The following is a 14,779-nucleotide window of genomic DNA, read 5'->3' as shown; positions in this document are numbered from 1 at the left end:
GAGAGGCGCGCGCCCCCTTGCTCCGCCCCCGCCCCCGCCGATGGACCCGGGCCGGTCGGTGCCTCCGCGCTCCGGCTTCCAATCGAAGCGAGGGCAGGGCAGGAGGGTTCTGACAGCCGGAGGGGTACGGTAAGGGGGAGGTGGAGGAGGAGGAGGAGCCGGGGTGGGGACTGGAGGGGGCGAGGAGGGAGGGCTTCCCCGCCTCGCCCGCCGCCGGGGTGTGCAGGCGCTGCTGGCGGCGGCGGCGTCTCCAGCTCCGTCTCCGGCCGCCGCTGCCACCGTTGCTGCTCGGGCGCCGGGGAGATGCCGCCCCGCGCCGCGCCGCGCTGAGGCCGTGCGTGCGCCCGCCCGCCCGCCCGCCCGCGGGGCTGCGTGCTCTCCGCGCCCCAGCCCTCCGCGCGAGCTGACAGGCGGCCGGGAGCCCCTCCGAGTCACGCCGCCCGGCGGCGCGGGGAGCGCCCGCCCGCAGTGCCACCGGCGGCACCGCCGAGCCCCGCACTCTCCCCTCCGCGCCTGCAGCCCCCGCTCCTCTCTCCTGCCTCCGCGTCCTGTGGTGCCTTCCACCCCCCCTCCCCAGAGGGAGAGGGCGGGGTAGGTCCCCTCCTCGGCTCCCCCTCCCTTTCCTTCTCCGTTTGAATTTCTTCCCCCTGGCATTTCACTGGCTCCCGGAGCGAGAGGCAGGAGCCGCTCGGAGGGAAGAGGAAGGCTGCGCTTCCCCCGCGGCTCGCAGCCCGGCCGAACTGGAGCCTGCAGGGGTGCGGGGAGAAGAGGACGCAGCGGGAGGGGCCCGGCTCTCTCCCGCGCCGCGCACAGCCCACCTCGCCGGGAGAAGCCCACGGAGAGACGCGCGGCGTCTCCGCCACGAGCTCTGGGAGTCCCGCGACCGGCCCGCCGAGGATGGTGGCGGCTCCGCGAGCCCGCTGCGGGGCAGCGCTGTCGCTCTGGATGCTCAGCAGCCTCCTCTGCAGAGCCTGGACGGCCCCGGCCGCGTCCCGTAAGTAGCCCCCCGCGAGCGCGCGCCGCGCCCCGGCGGCTCCAATGCCGCATTGAGGTGCCACCCCGGGGGCGCACGTCTGAGGCGCCGGGGCGTGCGGGTGTCTCCGCCGTCGCGCACCGACCGCCGCGGCAGCACCGAAACTCCGAGCCCCGCGCTCCCGGCGCCGGGTGGGGGGGTGGACCGGGCTCCGGAGGCTGGTGATGCTTCTGGAAAGTTGTTCTGGGTCCTGGAGGTGCGTCGGCGACTGCTCGGTTAGAGGGAGTCGTGGGGATGACTGTCTTAGGAGTTATTCTTCGACTTCGGTGTGTTTGTCGTGGAGGGAGTTCGTGGCATTTGGCTTAGGTAGGTCAGTGAGAAAAAAGTGAAGACCAGGGCAAAAATAAGTTTCTTATTTTTATTGATGCTTTTAACTTCAATGAGCACGGATTTGGGGATGAAAGAAGGGCAGGTTTTGAGCAGTTTGGGCACGATGGACTCCTTCTTAGCCACCCACCCAGCCGTCCCCCAACGACTTGATGGCCATTTAGTACTTACTTATTGGAATGGGAGGCAGAGAATGCAGTATTGTAACTGGAATTGCTCTGATTCTTTGGCAGTTCGATATCATGCAGTCCAGGGCTTGGGACAGGCAGGGCACACCATCAGCAATGTAGTAATGAACGCGTTTCTTCAGAGTTCTCCGGGAAAGGATGCTGTTCAATATGTTTAAGTCTTTGTGTCTTAGCAAGCTTTTTTGAAAAGAAGAGGTGGCTCGTGGTTTCATGTGGTTAGCAAGAGTAGAAAGACATAGAAGATTCCAGCCCATCTTCTGAATTGCTTTAGAAGTGCATAGTCTGCATGTAGAGAGGAAATGCCTCATCGCTCCTTTGGTTCAGAAAGAGTTAAACACTAGAGAGATTGCCTATGGGAATCTTAGGATAATATTCCTCAGCACATAGTGCTTGTTTATGAGAATGAGTTACTTATTAAAGAAGAATCGTGGAGATTTTAGTGTGAAAATAACTGTTTTCCATTTAGGTGGAAAAAAAAAAGTTTCGTGTTTTCCAGAATTCATTGTATGTGTATTCCTATCTCTGTTTATGAGATCTTGGGATGCCTTGATGCATCTTAACCTATAAGTTAATATTGATGTTCTTGTTCCAGGGTAGAAATATTAATAAGAATAACCATTGAAAAAAGGACTTTATAAGTCGTGCTAAAGACTCTACTACATAGTAATGTGATGTGATGAACCAGTATTACAGTTTTGATGTATTTTCCCACGTATGGTATTTGTTTCTCTTTTCTTGCAAGATAGGAAGTCACTGAGTGGCAGTTTGTAATGGACTTGAGAAAAAATTTATAGCCTTTTCACAAGCGGAATTAAACCATAAAGTGATATGTTATATATATATATATATATATATATATATATGTATGTCGGTTTTATATATTTAAACAGAAATATGAAGACACAATGCTCAGTATTAATATTTATGTAAATATATTACTATATCCTGAGAAAAGTAATCTGATGAAATTTCAATTTCCATTTCAAGATCATATAGAACTAATTGCCACTCTTTTCAGAAATTGCATTCATTATAAATTAAATTAATTATATTCATTGTTTAAAGGCCTTCATTTCCAGGATTTTTCTTGAGTTTTATATTGCATCTTTTTGTATACTCTAATTATAATGCATCCATGGGAAACATTTGCCATGTATCAAGAATTAATAGCATACATGCAGCCCCTGGGTTAATGCATTTTAAGAATAGAAAAGTTGTTTCAGAAACATATTCTTAGTTTTTACAACTTAGAATTTGGTGATGGGGAAGAGGAGAGAATATTACTTTTAAGATAGGTAATACTTATATTTGATTAGCTCTTATTCTTTATTGTTTAAATATCTAAAATGGTTTAACTAAGATGACTTTTTATTTCATTTGAGTACAAATTATCTGACGAAAACCCAGTTTCCCTGCATCCTGAAATCAATTAAATAATAAGAATGATGTAGACTTTATTGATTAGAATAAGCTTCATATAATCAGTGCTTTAAAATTAAATTATAATTTTACACTTAGTGAAACTGTTTATATTATACATGATTCTGAAAAAGAATGGTAGTTATATTCTTAATACTGAAAACACTTAGAGGAGAAAAAAATGGTAACTGCATGAATCTAAGATAATGAACAACTCAACCAGGAGAGGTCATCACAAGACAAAAAGTAGCATGAAAATATAAAAGTAATGTTTTTATTTGGTACTCATTTAAGAAAAAAATATGATGACTGTGCTAGAACTTTCTGTCCCTAAATAACTTTTTAACATGACAGACATTTCTAGAAGATGCAGTTAATATTTTTTCATTTGATAACAGTACCATTTGAAATATATATTTGCTTCTGGCTTATTTTTCTCTGTTATTGAAATGTATATTGAAATGGTGTTACTGTTAATACGATGTTTTTTACAACCAGACTAAAACTAAAGAAGCTCATTTCTGGGACTAAATAGAAATAGAATCTAATTGCATAACAGTGCAGATGAGCGGCTGCTGAGCTGATGGAGTCCTATAACCTCCCTTCTTGTGAATACATATCTACAGGATGCACATGTAAAGTTTAAGGGGGAGATTTTACTCTTAGGAAGTTGCACTTGTTTGAACATATTTGAAAGATGCGGACAGTGCAGTTCTAAATGATGAGGAGTTTGAGCTGGCATTTAATGAATTTAACTTACTCTTAAAGTATACTAAATTTTGACTTAAATAGTGCTTTCTGATAAAGTTCACTTTATGCTATTTTGTATTATTTTGTATACACATTAAACTATGATTGCACTGACCGTCACATTTGAAGAATTTTGATTGATCAAGTACTAACAAGTATGCTTCTGCATATATAAGCATATATAAATACAAATGTATATAAATATATACACACATATATATAGTAAAATCCTTTATATACATGTTACATAATGTATGTTTAATACAGTGTATATACTACATATTTATTCTATGTAATATATGTGTATATTTATATATTTTCTTACATGTCTTTCAAGGAGTTAAACCCGCTTAGAATTTTGTAGGTAGGTCTTTTCGTGTGCAATTATTTCAAGTAACTAATGCAACAATATCAAAACAGTAGTATATTGATCTGTTTCTTTTCCAATTCATATACCACTCTAAAATGTTATCTTTGAAATAATTGAAGTAAATGTAAACTATATAAATAAATACAAAAGCAAATACTATTAGTTTACACTGAGCTTAAACATAATAATGAGCTTGTCTTAATAAAATAAATTTTAATTAAAAAGATGCTTTAGGCCAGCAAAATTCATCAGCTGATAAGAAGCAGTACATTACTTACTTAAACTAAAAAGAGTGCTATTTACTTATAGAAGAGAACTGCATAATCCTGATTTCTTTGTAGGTACCGATATTTAGGGAACAGGAATTTTTGCCAAAATTTTCTCCATTAACATTGATGTTTGGCAAAATTGGCTAAAAAAAAGGAATCCCCAAATTCAGTATAGGCTTTTATTAACTTTTATACAGTTAAAAGCATACAGCATATCATTTTGAGATAAGAAACATCAAAGTTGTTTGATGCACATTATATTTTTATAATCACATTTCTACTTTCATTCTAATTTGGAGGATATTTCAAATTCTATAACTTTTTTAAGATTTTAAATCACTTGTCTTCATTATAAATTCTTCCAGAGTAAATGTCAACAAGCCTCTAAAAGTGAACTAATAAGTCTTCTTGTCTGATACATCCTTTTTATGACTGAAATATAAAGGGAACTTGATATGCATCCCCTTATCTTGCCACATTTTTTAATATTTAAAAAATATTTTATTTGTTGAAAACAATGTATAGAAGAATAAGGAGGCATTCTAAGCCCAGAAACTCTTAACTCATCATATCTAGTGTATGATTATCTTAAGAGTATTAAAATTCTTCATGTTTTTGTGGTGACCAATGTTGATGGGATGAAGAAATAAAACATGTAGTTTCAAAATTTTCCTATATTGAATTGATTTAAGAAGTGCTTTCTTTTGTCATTTATTGCGACTTGTGAAGTTAGAGAAGAGAGTACATAATTTAAATCTAAAAACTACAATGTTAGGGAAATAAAGTGGATGTCATATTTCTATGTGTGTTGGTATCTGAAATTGAATGTTATCAGTATTTCTAGAGGAATACATTTCTTGAGATAAGTAGCTATTAGCAAAATAAGACATTTTATAATCATGTACTATTTGGCCATTGAAAGAAATCGTGTTTATTTTTGTCGCTTTAATGTATAAATAATGATGAAATGATCTTCATATAGAGAACATTCCAAATGAGAAACTTAGAATCTGAATAGAATGATGAGTTCAAACATTGGATCTCCCCACCTCCTGGGATCTGTAGAACTTGTATGTTTTAGTTCTGACCAACTAAAGATGTTGGGATATAGAGGTGCTACCTCTTTTTCCAACCTAATGTTTTCTTTTATGTGGAGGAAAGTCCACTTGTAATATTCTCAGCCTCAATCTCTGCAGTTCACTTGTTCCTTTTAAGTTAAGTAGAGGGATTTGCCTGCCCAGTGACTTTGGGTTAAGGACCTAGCATAGCTGAGCACCTCCTTCTTCCTTCCAAGTTGCCTGACAAAGGTATAGATTCTAAGTGAAAGACATCTAAGAGTAGCTTATGCCTCTGCAGTAATGTGTGCGATAAATGGAAAGCCTTATGGTGTCGTGGTTCTTCGTATGGCTGGAAAGTTTGTTCAATTTCAGAATTAAGCTTAATGCATCCCATTGTTGCCACACAGCTAAGCCCTATTCAGCAATTATTGTGTAAAGGGTGATATTTGCTCTCCACCTGTGACTCCTATTCTAATCTAGAACTCAGGCAGGAAGGAGAGTGCAATTCATTGTGCCCTGTCAAAAACAAAGGTATTAAAATGCGAGTAATAAGCTTATTTAGCATTGAAGTAAATGAGCATGAGAATATTTTGCATGTTTTAAAAACCAGCAATAAAATAACACTCATTTTTCCCTTTGATGTTAAGTTGGAGAGTTGAATTTATTCTATGACCTGCTAGAGCCCCTCCCCCATTCATTCATTCACTTATGCATATTTCTGTTATTAGTGACACTTATTTTAGAAAGACTTTTGGAATACCATTTCTTTACCTGTGGTCAATAACATTACCATTTTAAATGCATCTTGTTTCTGGACTTTAGAGGCTGCATATTCAACTGAACCATACCTGTTTAAGTTTCAGGGAATTTGACAGACCTTGAGTTGGTAGCTTCCTTATGTCCATGTTCCTTCTGCACAATCAGGAAGAGTTAGATATCTTGGGTCAGTGATTCTTAAAAAAAAAAAAAAAAAAAGAGTCATTAGCACTTTGAAGACAAAATTGATAATTTCCTCCATTGTAAATTTTGATAAAAAGACTGTTAAAGTCTTACTTAATTCATTTTGGGGGTAGACTATTCATAAAAACAGCCTGAAGTCACTGATTTTTTTATAGCTCTCCAGATTTTAAAACCTCCCATGATAGTGGGAGATCTGGAAATAAAGATGTATTCATTGACTCTGAGTTTGCTTGCTGAAGATATCATATTTTTGGTATACAGTCAAAGTGCTGAAGGTGTATAGAAGAGGTCCTAAGGGCCATATTCTACATTTTACTTATGATTTAAGTTTGTTTGAAATATCCTCGCAAACATGCATAGTGATATATTCTTTAATGTTTTCATGTTTCGGAAGGAGGTAAAAGTAGTTTCTGGGAATACGTTTACCAGGAAAAATGATCCCCAAACATACATAAAGTTCTCTTTCCCTTGGAATGGGGGCCTTAGTGGTCTGGGAATGTGAATTATAGAAAGTGGCAGGGGAGATGGGACCTGCACACTGTTAGGTTCCCTAAATCTCTGTAGTGTGGTGCATCTACACTGTATAAAGTTTAATTAAATTCAGCAAGGATTTGCTCACTCCTATGCATTAGATGTCATGTCAAAAACGCGTGTAAAAGAAAAATTCTGCCTTGACTTCTAATTTTCTACTAACTACTATTACCATGTCAGCTGTGTTATTCGATTATATTATTCTTTCAAAGGAATACAAGGAAAAAGTAAATACATACATGCTGAATTAATAAAACAGCTTATTATGTGGTGAAATATCATGATTTGCCAAAGGAAATAATACACTTACCTCTAAGAATATTCTTGTAAAATAGAAGGTCCTTGTTGTTACTTGTAAATCCTATGTACTCAAACAGTTATGTTGAACTTCCATAAAACATATGTTGATTAAATTGCATCGCTCTCTTACCTTCTATTACTGGGAAGCCACCTCTTAATGAGAATCAAATTATTAAGTGACCTTATAAGTAAAAATTTACTTTCATATACTTCATATATTTTTTCTGGGTATTGGGCAAAGTATATGAACATAAGAACTACATGTGAAAAAATTTCAGCCTAGGGACGCCTGGGTGGCTCAGTGGGTTAAGCCTCTGCCTTTAGCTCAGGTCATGATCTCAGGGTCATGGGATCGAGCCCTGAATCGGGCTCTCTGCTCAGCAGGGAGCCTGCTTCTCCCTCTCTCTCTACCTCTCTGCCTACTTGTGGTTTCTGTCTGTCAAATAAATAAATAAAATCTAAAAAAAAAAAAAAAAATTCAGCCTAATTATGTCACATGGCAAAAATGTATTTTAAGATTATCATTTGTTTAGAAGTTTTTGGTTACACATTAACAATGGTCTGTGCTTCATTAAATTCTTTAATTGCTAATAAATTTTAGTTCAAAATTTATAGATTTATATAATGTATATGAAACAGTTTTGGTTCAAACAAAAATTAATATGTCTGGAAAATCGTGTGTGAATATCAATTTTTCTCAGATGATTAAGTGAATATGCTAAAATTAATTATTTAACATATCAGCTGATCTAAGAACACATAATCCTTTTTGGTTTTTTTTTTTTCTTTCGGTGTGCCCAGAGGCACGATAACCCAGGAGTCTGGTGCCACCGTCAAGGCCAATGTTGTTAATCTAGCATGACATTTTTTTTCCTCAGCGAGTCTGAATATGGCCATAAAATCATATCTCCTTCAACACATTGTGCCAGATAACTGTGCATAATCTCATGAGATTTGATCTATATGTTAAAACTTTATTTTATACTCATGTTCTAGAAACCATCACCAGAAGTCTTCAGCTGACTTTTGTGAGTGCTGAAACACAGTCTTCACTTAAACCCCTTGATTAATATTCAGTGTTCTCATATGAAAAGAATACTTAGGAGAATTTATTCCTGCCTCACAGTAGAATTTTTTAATGATGAGATTTCCAAAAATAAAATTGCATGGAGTATGAGTTTGAAATAAAATTTCTGGAGTATGAGATTAAGAATAAGCATTTTATTATGTCAGTTGAGAAGCATAATACTGTGTCCAGGGATACAGATGAGCCATATTGGGTATTTACATTATTTCCCCTATTAAGAACGCAAAAAACAAATAGCTTCATTCAAATATTTATACACTGATGTGTTCCTTTGTGGGAACAAAGACTGGGATCAAGGAGTTTATGTATCTTTTCTTTAATGAACATTTCCTGACTGAGCTCCATACATCTGTTGACTCACATGTTCACCACCAATGAATGAGCATCCTTTTCTAGAATTCCGGGCATCAGTAGACAGCATTATAGTTTCACAAATTTTTTGCCCTTTGATAGGAACGGTGTTTGTTGAGTGTTGACTTCAGGTCAGGTGCTAGTCTTAAGATGCATTAACTCAGGGCACCTGGGTGGCTCAGTGGGTTAAGCCTCTGCCTTTGGCTCAGGTCCTGATCTCATGGTGCTGGGTTCGAGTCCCGCATCGGACTCTCTGCTCAGTGGAAAGCCTGCTTCCTCCTCTCTCTGCCTGCCTCTCTGCCTACTTGTGATCTCTCTATCAAATAAATAAATAAAATCTTAAAAAAAAAAAAAAGACGTGTTAACTCCTCTGGTCCTTAGAACAGTGCTCCAATTGGCAGATAAGAAAAGTGGGCAGACGGAGAAGTTAAGCGATTAACCAGGCCGCCCATAGGATCTATCCCAGCCGCCTGTGCTCTTGGCCATGGCGCCACAGGCTGAGTGAGAAATACTATGCCATTGATTTCCAGTTCTCTGCCTAATATTGAATTTCAGCTTGCATCGAGGCAGCATTTTAAGGTTAATTAACTGCTTGTATAGAGTTATAGTAACAAAAACCTGTTATTCTAATGTTCCTATTTCAATGATAATAACATTAAATAGTAATACATATGTCACTTATGTTCTTCCTCACCATAGTAAAGTGATTTTACAGTTTAATTCTGTCTTTTGGTACTGTTAGCAGACATTAATAGTCACGTGGCGAAAATATTTGTTTAAAGCTATGTAACATATTTCTGGAAATGCTTTGTCAGATATGACTAAAAGCTTTTTAAAACAGGTTGTAAGGAAATTTGGCTGTCTGTATCCAGAAGCATAAATATTATTGCCATTACTGAGTTTAAATGATGATACCCGTGTAATCTAGAACCATTATTTTCGGTATCAGTTTCATGTGATGTCTAAACTGTAAAGCTTTTCTTGAGAGTCTTGTTGAGAGGAAAGCTTTGACTTTAATGGAAGTGGGAAAGTATTTATCTCAAAAATACTTGTCATTTCTAATGCTTAAATATTTCTTGTATCTATTCCCTGCTCTCATTCCCATCACCGCAGCCCTTGTGATGATTTTCAGCATTTCCTCTCTAGACGTTAAGTTGGTAAACTCCTGAATGCCTCCTTGCTTCCAGTTCTCTTCTAGTTGACCCTCGATGGCACACATCTTCTCATCGTAGCCGACTTCCCTGGTTCTTGCCTATCCCTTTGATGTGATGTCCCCTGGCCCACCATGTGCACCCCATGACCTCCCCAGACTGAAATCCTGGCATTTCCTCCTGTACAACATGCTGTTCCCAGTCACGTTTCTCTTATGTGTCCTCATTTCCATTCTCTCCTTCTGGAACCCCTTTTTCTATTTCTTCTATGCCGATTTAGGGGCAACTCATTTACGGTGCAAGCGTCAGAACTCTGGACCATATGGGAGATGTTATCACCTCCCCTTGGTGATTTGGTATCATCACAAGTAAAATTCTCGGAAAATAATAAGCTGCTTTTTTTTTTTTTTTTTTGCAATCCGGACTGACAAGGCTTGATGACAAATAATGCAAGTCATCTTCAATTATTTGATGATAGAGGGAGAAATTATCCCGAATTACTGACAATAGAAGAAAGGCAAGAAATCTACTCTGAAAGGATAAAACACAGATACTTGCCATCATTTATACATGAATCTTAATCAGTTGTTTCAAGGGAAATAATGAAACCATGCCTTGAGATCTCTGTAATTTCCCAAACCTTTTTCCTGCATGGCTCTATTTTGCAGCATTTTCTGTACTTCACTTAAGCCATATCACTGGTCAGACTCCTTAGAAGTCAAGGCTGACTGCCCTTTTCAAAACACGTTGTTTCAAAGAAATACCTGTAATCTGCATGCAAATCAAAGACAGGTGTCAACAAAATAATTATTGTGCCTAACAGGTACTTGAAATAGAGTGCTTAAGATGTCAAAAAATCTTGTAAATGATAGAGGTAGTTGTAGAGAAAGTTGATAATTATATATATTTAGTGTATAATAATCTTAGTATATTAGTTGATTTTGTCAAAGTTGGTATGGAATGTCAGTGAATTTCATTTTGATTTTTAATATAACAAAAATATCCTTTGGCAAGTACAAAAATAGGCACTTATATTTTGTTTATACTTTAACTCCCTTCATCCCTACATTGGAAACTTTGTTCATGCTGTACTGCAATTTTAAATTATCCCCCAGACTATGAGATCCTCTTCTTTTTTTTTTTTTTTCATTTTATTTATTTTTCAGTGTAACAGTATTCATTCTTTTTGCACAACACCCAGTGCTCCATGCAAAACGTGCCCTCCCCATTACCCACCACCTGTTCCCCCAACCTCCCACCCCTGACCCTTCAAAACCCTCAGGTTGCCCCAACCTCTTCTTTTCCAAGCCCTCCATTCCTGTGAAGGCTGTTCCCAACTGTACATCTTTCACTGTGACTCTCCCTAGCTTTGCCTATTAATAACAGAAATAACTCCCTTACTTCCTTTTCTCTTACCCTCATGGTCACAGCCTACATTTGTACTTAGGCTAACAGGTATAAGGGTGCGGTTGTATTAAAAAATTAGACTTCTGTAATCTTCTTTTACCAGGTATTGTCCTAGTTGCATTGAACTCGCTGCATAGAATTAGTCAATTACCTCTTTGCTAGAAAACTCAAAGCATCAGGATGCTCAAAATTTGAAAGCTCACTGGTTTCGTTTTTTTATATAGTTCTTACTTTTATCAAGTTGTACTGACACAAAACCTACATCCTCACAAATTCTGGCCATTAGCTGTAGTTGGGCTTTTAAGGTAATAAAAGCTTAATATTTACCTGACATTTTACTGCCATATAATATTTGGAGACAGATACCATAGTATGATTAAATACAATTTTAATATGAATCACTGTTTTTATAGATCGCTAATTAATGTCAAAGATGAATATGTCCATTAAGAGAAAAGACTGTACATGAGCAACATTAAATAAATATAATCGAATTGAATTGAAATGGGTAGGTTGTGTAAGAGCTGTATATAAATTGTGCATATAGCTAGGTTGTAGCTAAAAGTACAGCTGTCTTTTCTTAGTTGTGTTTTTATAGCGAAAAGCTATAAATCAGAAGTAATCAGAAGTAATATGATTTTAATATAATATTAGTTAAAATAAAATTTCTCTGTAAAGGCAGTCATCATATTATAACTGCCTGAGAACTGACATGTCTGTATGAATCAAAACAAAAATGATTATTTCAGAGGACTGTCATTCAAAAGGAACAGGGATATTAGAGTTATTTTAAAGGGTAGTTTGAACCTATTTGCTCAATGTGAAAGGCAACACACTCTTGAATTATCTGTTCTTTGCCCAAAGTATATTATGAGTGTATAACAGCAATTTGATTAGTTTTCATATGTTCATATGAACGTGACTTCATGTTATATAATTACTGTATACAATCATCTGAGGCCTTTAGTTTTACACAGAGATTATATAATCACCCAAAGTATAAATTTTGGAATTTAAAATGTGTTATTCCTGCACATTTTTAGATCATACATGGTAAAATTAGAGTACCACATCAACTTTTATTTTTTATTTTTATTTTTTTAAGATTTTTATTTATTTATTTGACACAGAGAGAGAGAGATCACAAGTAGGCAGAGCAGCAGGCAGAGAGAGAGGGGGAAGCAGGCTCCCTGCTGAGCAGAGAACCTGACGTGGAGCTGGATCCCAGGACCCTGAGATCACGACCCAAGCCAAAGGCAGAGGCCGAACCCACTGAGCCACCCAGGCGCCCCCCACATCCACTTTTAAAAAGAGTTTTCAGAATCTTGTAAATAAAAATGATATTGTTCTTTTATCAAATTGGCGCCCGTAGAGCTTTTTGTAAAAGGCTGTCAGATCTGTTGTTTGTTCATTTATATGTCTATACTTCCAGTAGTTAGAGCATCTCGCACTGTGTTTGTTTCTACATATTGAACTTTCAAATGACAGATGCCGGTACCAAAGACAAACCATGTCAAGCGACAGAGGTTTCTGCCTTCCTGAAGTTGACAATAGTTGGGACAATAGTTGCCTAAGAAATTGTGAATGCTGGACTACTCAGAAGCGTGCGAAAGATCAGTATGTTTGGGAAAGATTAGTGACCTGGGTCTGGAGCTAAAATGATTTCTCATTATTTCATTTACTGTAGTATTCTATGCTTCCGCATAACACATTAAGTTTCCAAAACTTTAGTCAGAAAAAAATGCCACTCAGTGATTTGCTTCTGTAAGTCAAACATCCTCTGCAGGGTCTCTTAACTCTTATTTCAAAATTATTTTAACTGTAATATTTCACCCTAGTACATTACCTCAAATCTCCCTTATATTTGTTGGGCATGTTAAAATTTAAATTGAAATTATAAATCATTTCTGTTGGTCCAGGAGTAAATTTATCATCAGGTGATTAAGGTACTTCCCATTATGACATTTTAGCTGAAACTTAAAGGATAAGAAGGAAGTATCCAAGAAAAAAGAAGGGGAAGAATAGAATGTTCCAACCAGAGGATAACAGCTAGACAACTCTGACATGGGCTAAGTTGAGACTTCACTCTGCTGGTGAGGTATTATGTTGTTTTGGAATAAGTCTTTTGTAAAACATGTGAAAAAGTTTTGGAAGAGTAAAGGCACTGCTTACTATTTTATCAGCAAATAGAAAATAAGTCTTTATTGGTTGAAAATGCAGACAGTAGGTATTTATTGTCATGAAACACAGAATAATTTGTTTTACCAGTTTTGTTAAAAATAAGCGTTGAAGAAACCTTACATTCCGCGGATGAACTTTACTATGTAAGTCGACTGTCTAGAATTGCAGCACATAGGGTACACAACATACATTTGGGTGTAGGGTGGGGATAAGTGTTTTCCTAAAAATTGCTATTTAATTTAATTTATTTTTTTAAAGATTTTATTTGTTTATTGGAGAGAGAGAGAGCGCGCATGCATGAGAAGGGAGAAAGTTAGAGGGAGAGGCAGACTCCCCGTGGAGCTGGGACCCCGATGTGGGACTCCATCCAGGAACTCCAGGATCATGATCTGAGCCGAAGGCAGTGGCCTAACCAACAGAGCCACCCACGCAACCTAAAAGTTGCTATTTTAAAGTCCTTGAAAGATTTTGGAGATTTTTGTTTATTTCTGTTTTGGTTTTTTATTTGTTTCTTTGTAGGCATCTTTGATCATACGGACTAAAAGTAGTTGTGGTCTATTTTGGTTCCACCTAAAATGGCAAATTTGGTTAGTCAAACTTCACAAAACAAACAAAACATCAGAATAGCATACGCGAGGGTTTTATGTGTATGTTTATTTATTATCCGTGGCAGGATGTCTCTAGTTTCAGAACCCATCTCCACCCGTTCCACCCACCCACCTCCCCTCTGGTAACCATCAGTTTTTTCTCTATAGTCAATAGTCTGTTTCTTGGTTTGTCTCTGTCCCTCTTTTTTTTATTCCTTTGTTCATTTGTTCTGTTCCTTTAAACTACACATATGAGTGAAGTCATACGGTATTTGTCTTTCTCTGGCTGACCTATTTCGCTTAGCGTAATACTGTGTTGCTCCATCCGTGTTACTGCAAATGGCGAGATTCTATTATTTTTTATGGCAGAATAATATTCCTGTGTGTGTGTGTGTGTGTGTGTGTGTGTGTGTACACGCATACCACTTCTTCTTTATCCATTCATCTATTGATGGACGCTTGGACTGCTTCCTTAATTTGGCTCTTGTAGATGATGCTGCAGTAAACATGGGGATGCATCTGTCCTTTCAAATTAGTGTTTTATATTCTTTGGGTAAATACCTGGTAGTGTGATTATTGTATCATAGGGTAGTTCTCTTTTTAACTTTCTGAGGACCCTCCATACTGTTCTTCAGAGTGGCTGTGCCAGTTTGCATTCCCACCAACAGTGCAAGAGAGTTCCTTTTTCTCCGCATCCTTGCCAACACTTGTTTCTTCTGTTGTTGATTTTAGTCATTCTGACATGTGCGATATGATATCTCATTGTACTTTTGATTTGCATTTCCCGGATGATAAGTGATGTTGAGCATC

General features: G+C 38.4%; 1 protein-coding gene across 1 annotated transcript in view; it reads left to right on the top strand.

Annotated features, from left to right (window-relative positions):
• The first annotated feature begins 205 nt into the window (after positions 1-205).
• Positions 206-14,779, top strand: part of CNTNAP2 (contactin associated protein 2) — a 1,946,064-nt gene continuing 1,931,490 nt past the window's right edge. The window contains exon 1 of the mRNA XM_046020922.1: positions 206-994. Coding sequence (XP_045876878.1) covers positions 898-994 — 97 coding nt within the window. The 5' untranslated portion in view covers positions 206-897. The remainder of the gene's footprint in view (positions 995-14,779) is intronic.

Source organism: Meles meles, chromosome 10 (genome assembly GCF_922984935.1).
Source record: "Meles meles chromosome 10, mMelMel3.1 paternal haplotype, whole genome shotgun sequence".
In the NCBI taxonomy this organism is placed as follows: domain Eukaryota; kingdom Metazoa; phylum Chordata; class Mammalia; order Carnivora; family Mustelidae; genus Meles; species Meles meles.
The sequence above is the reverse complement of the archived record's forward strand: the minus strand, read 5'-3'. Positions and strand labels throughout refer to the sequence as shown.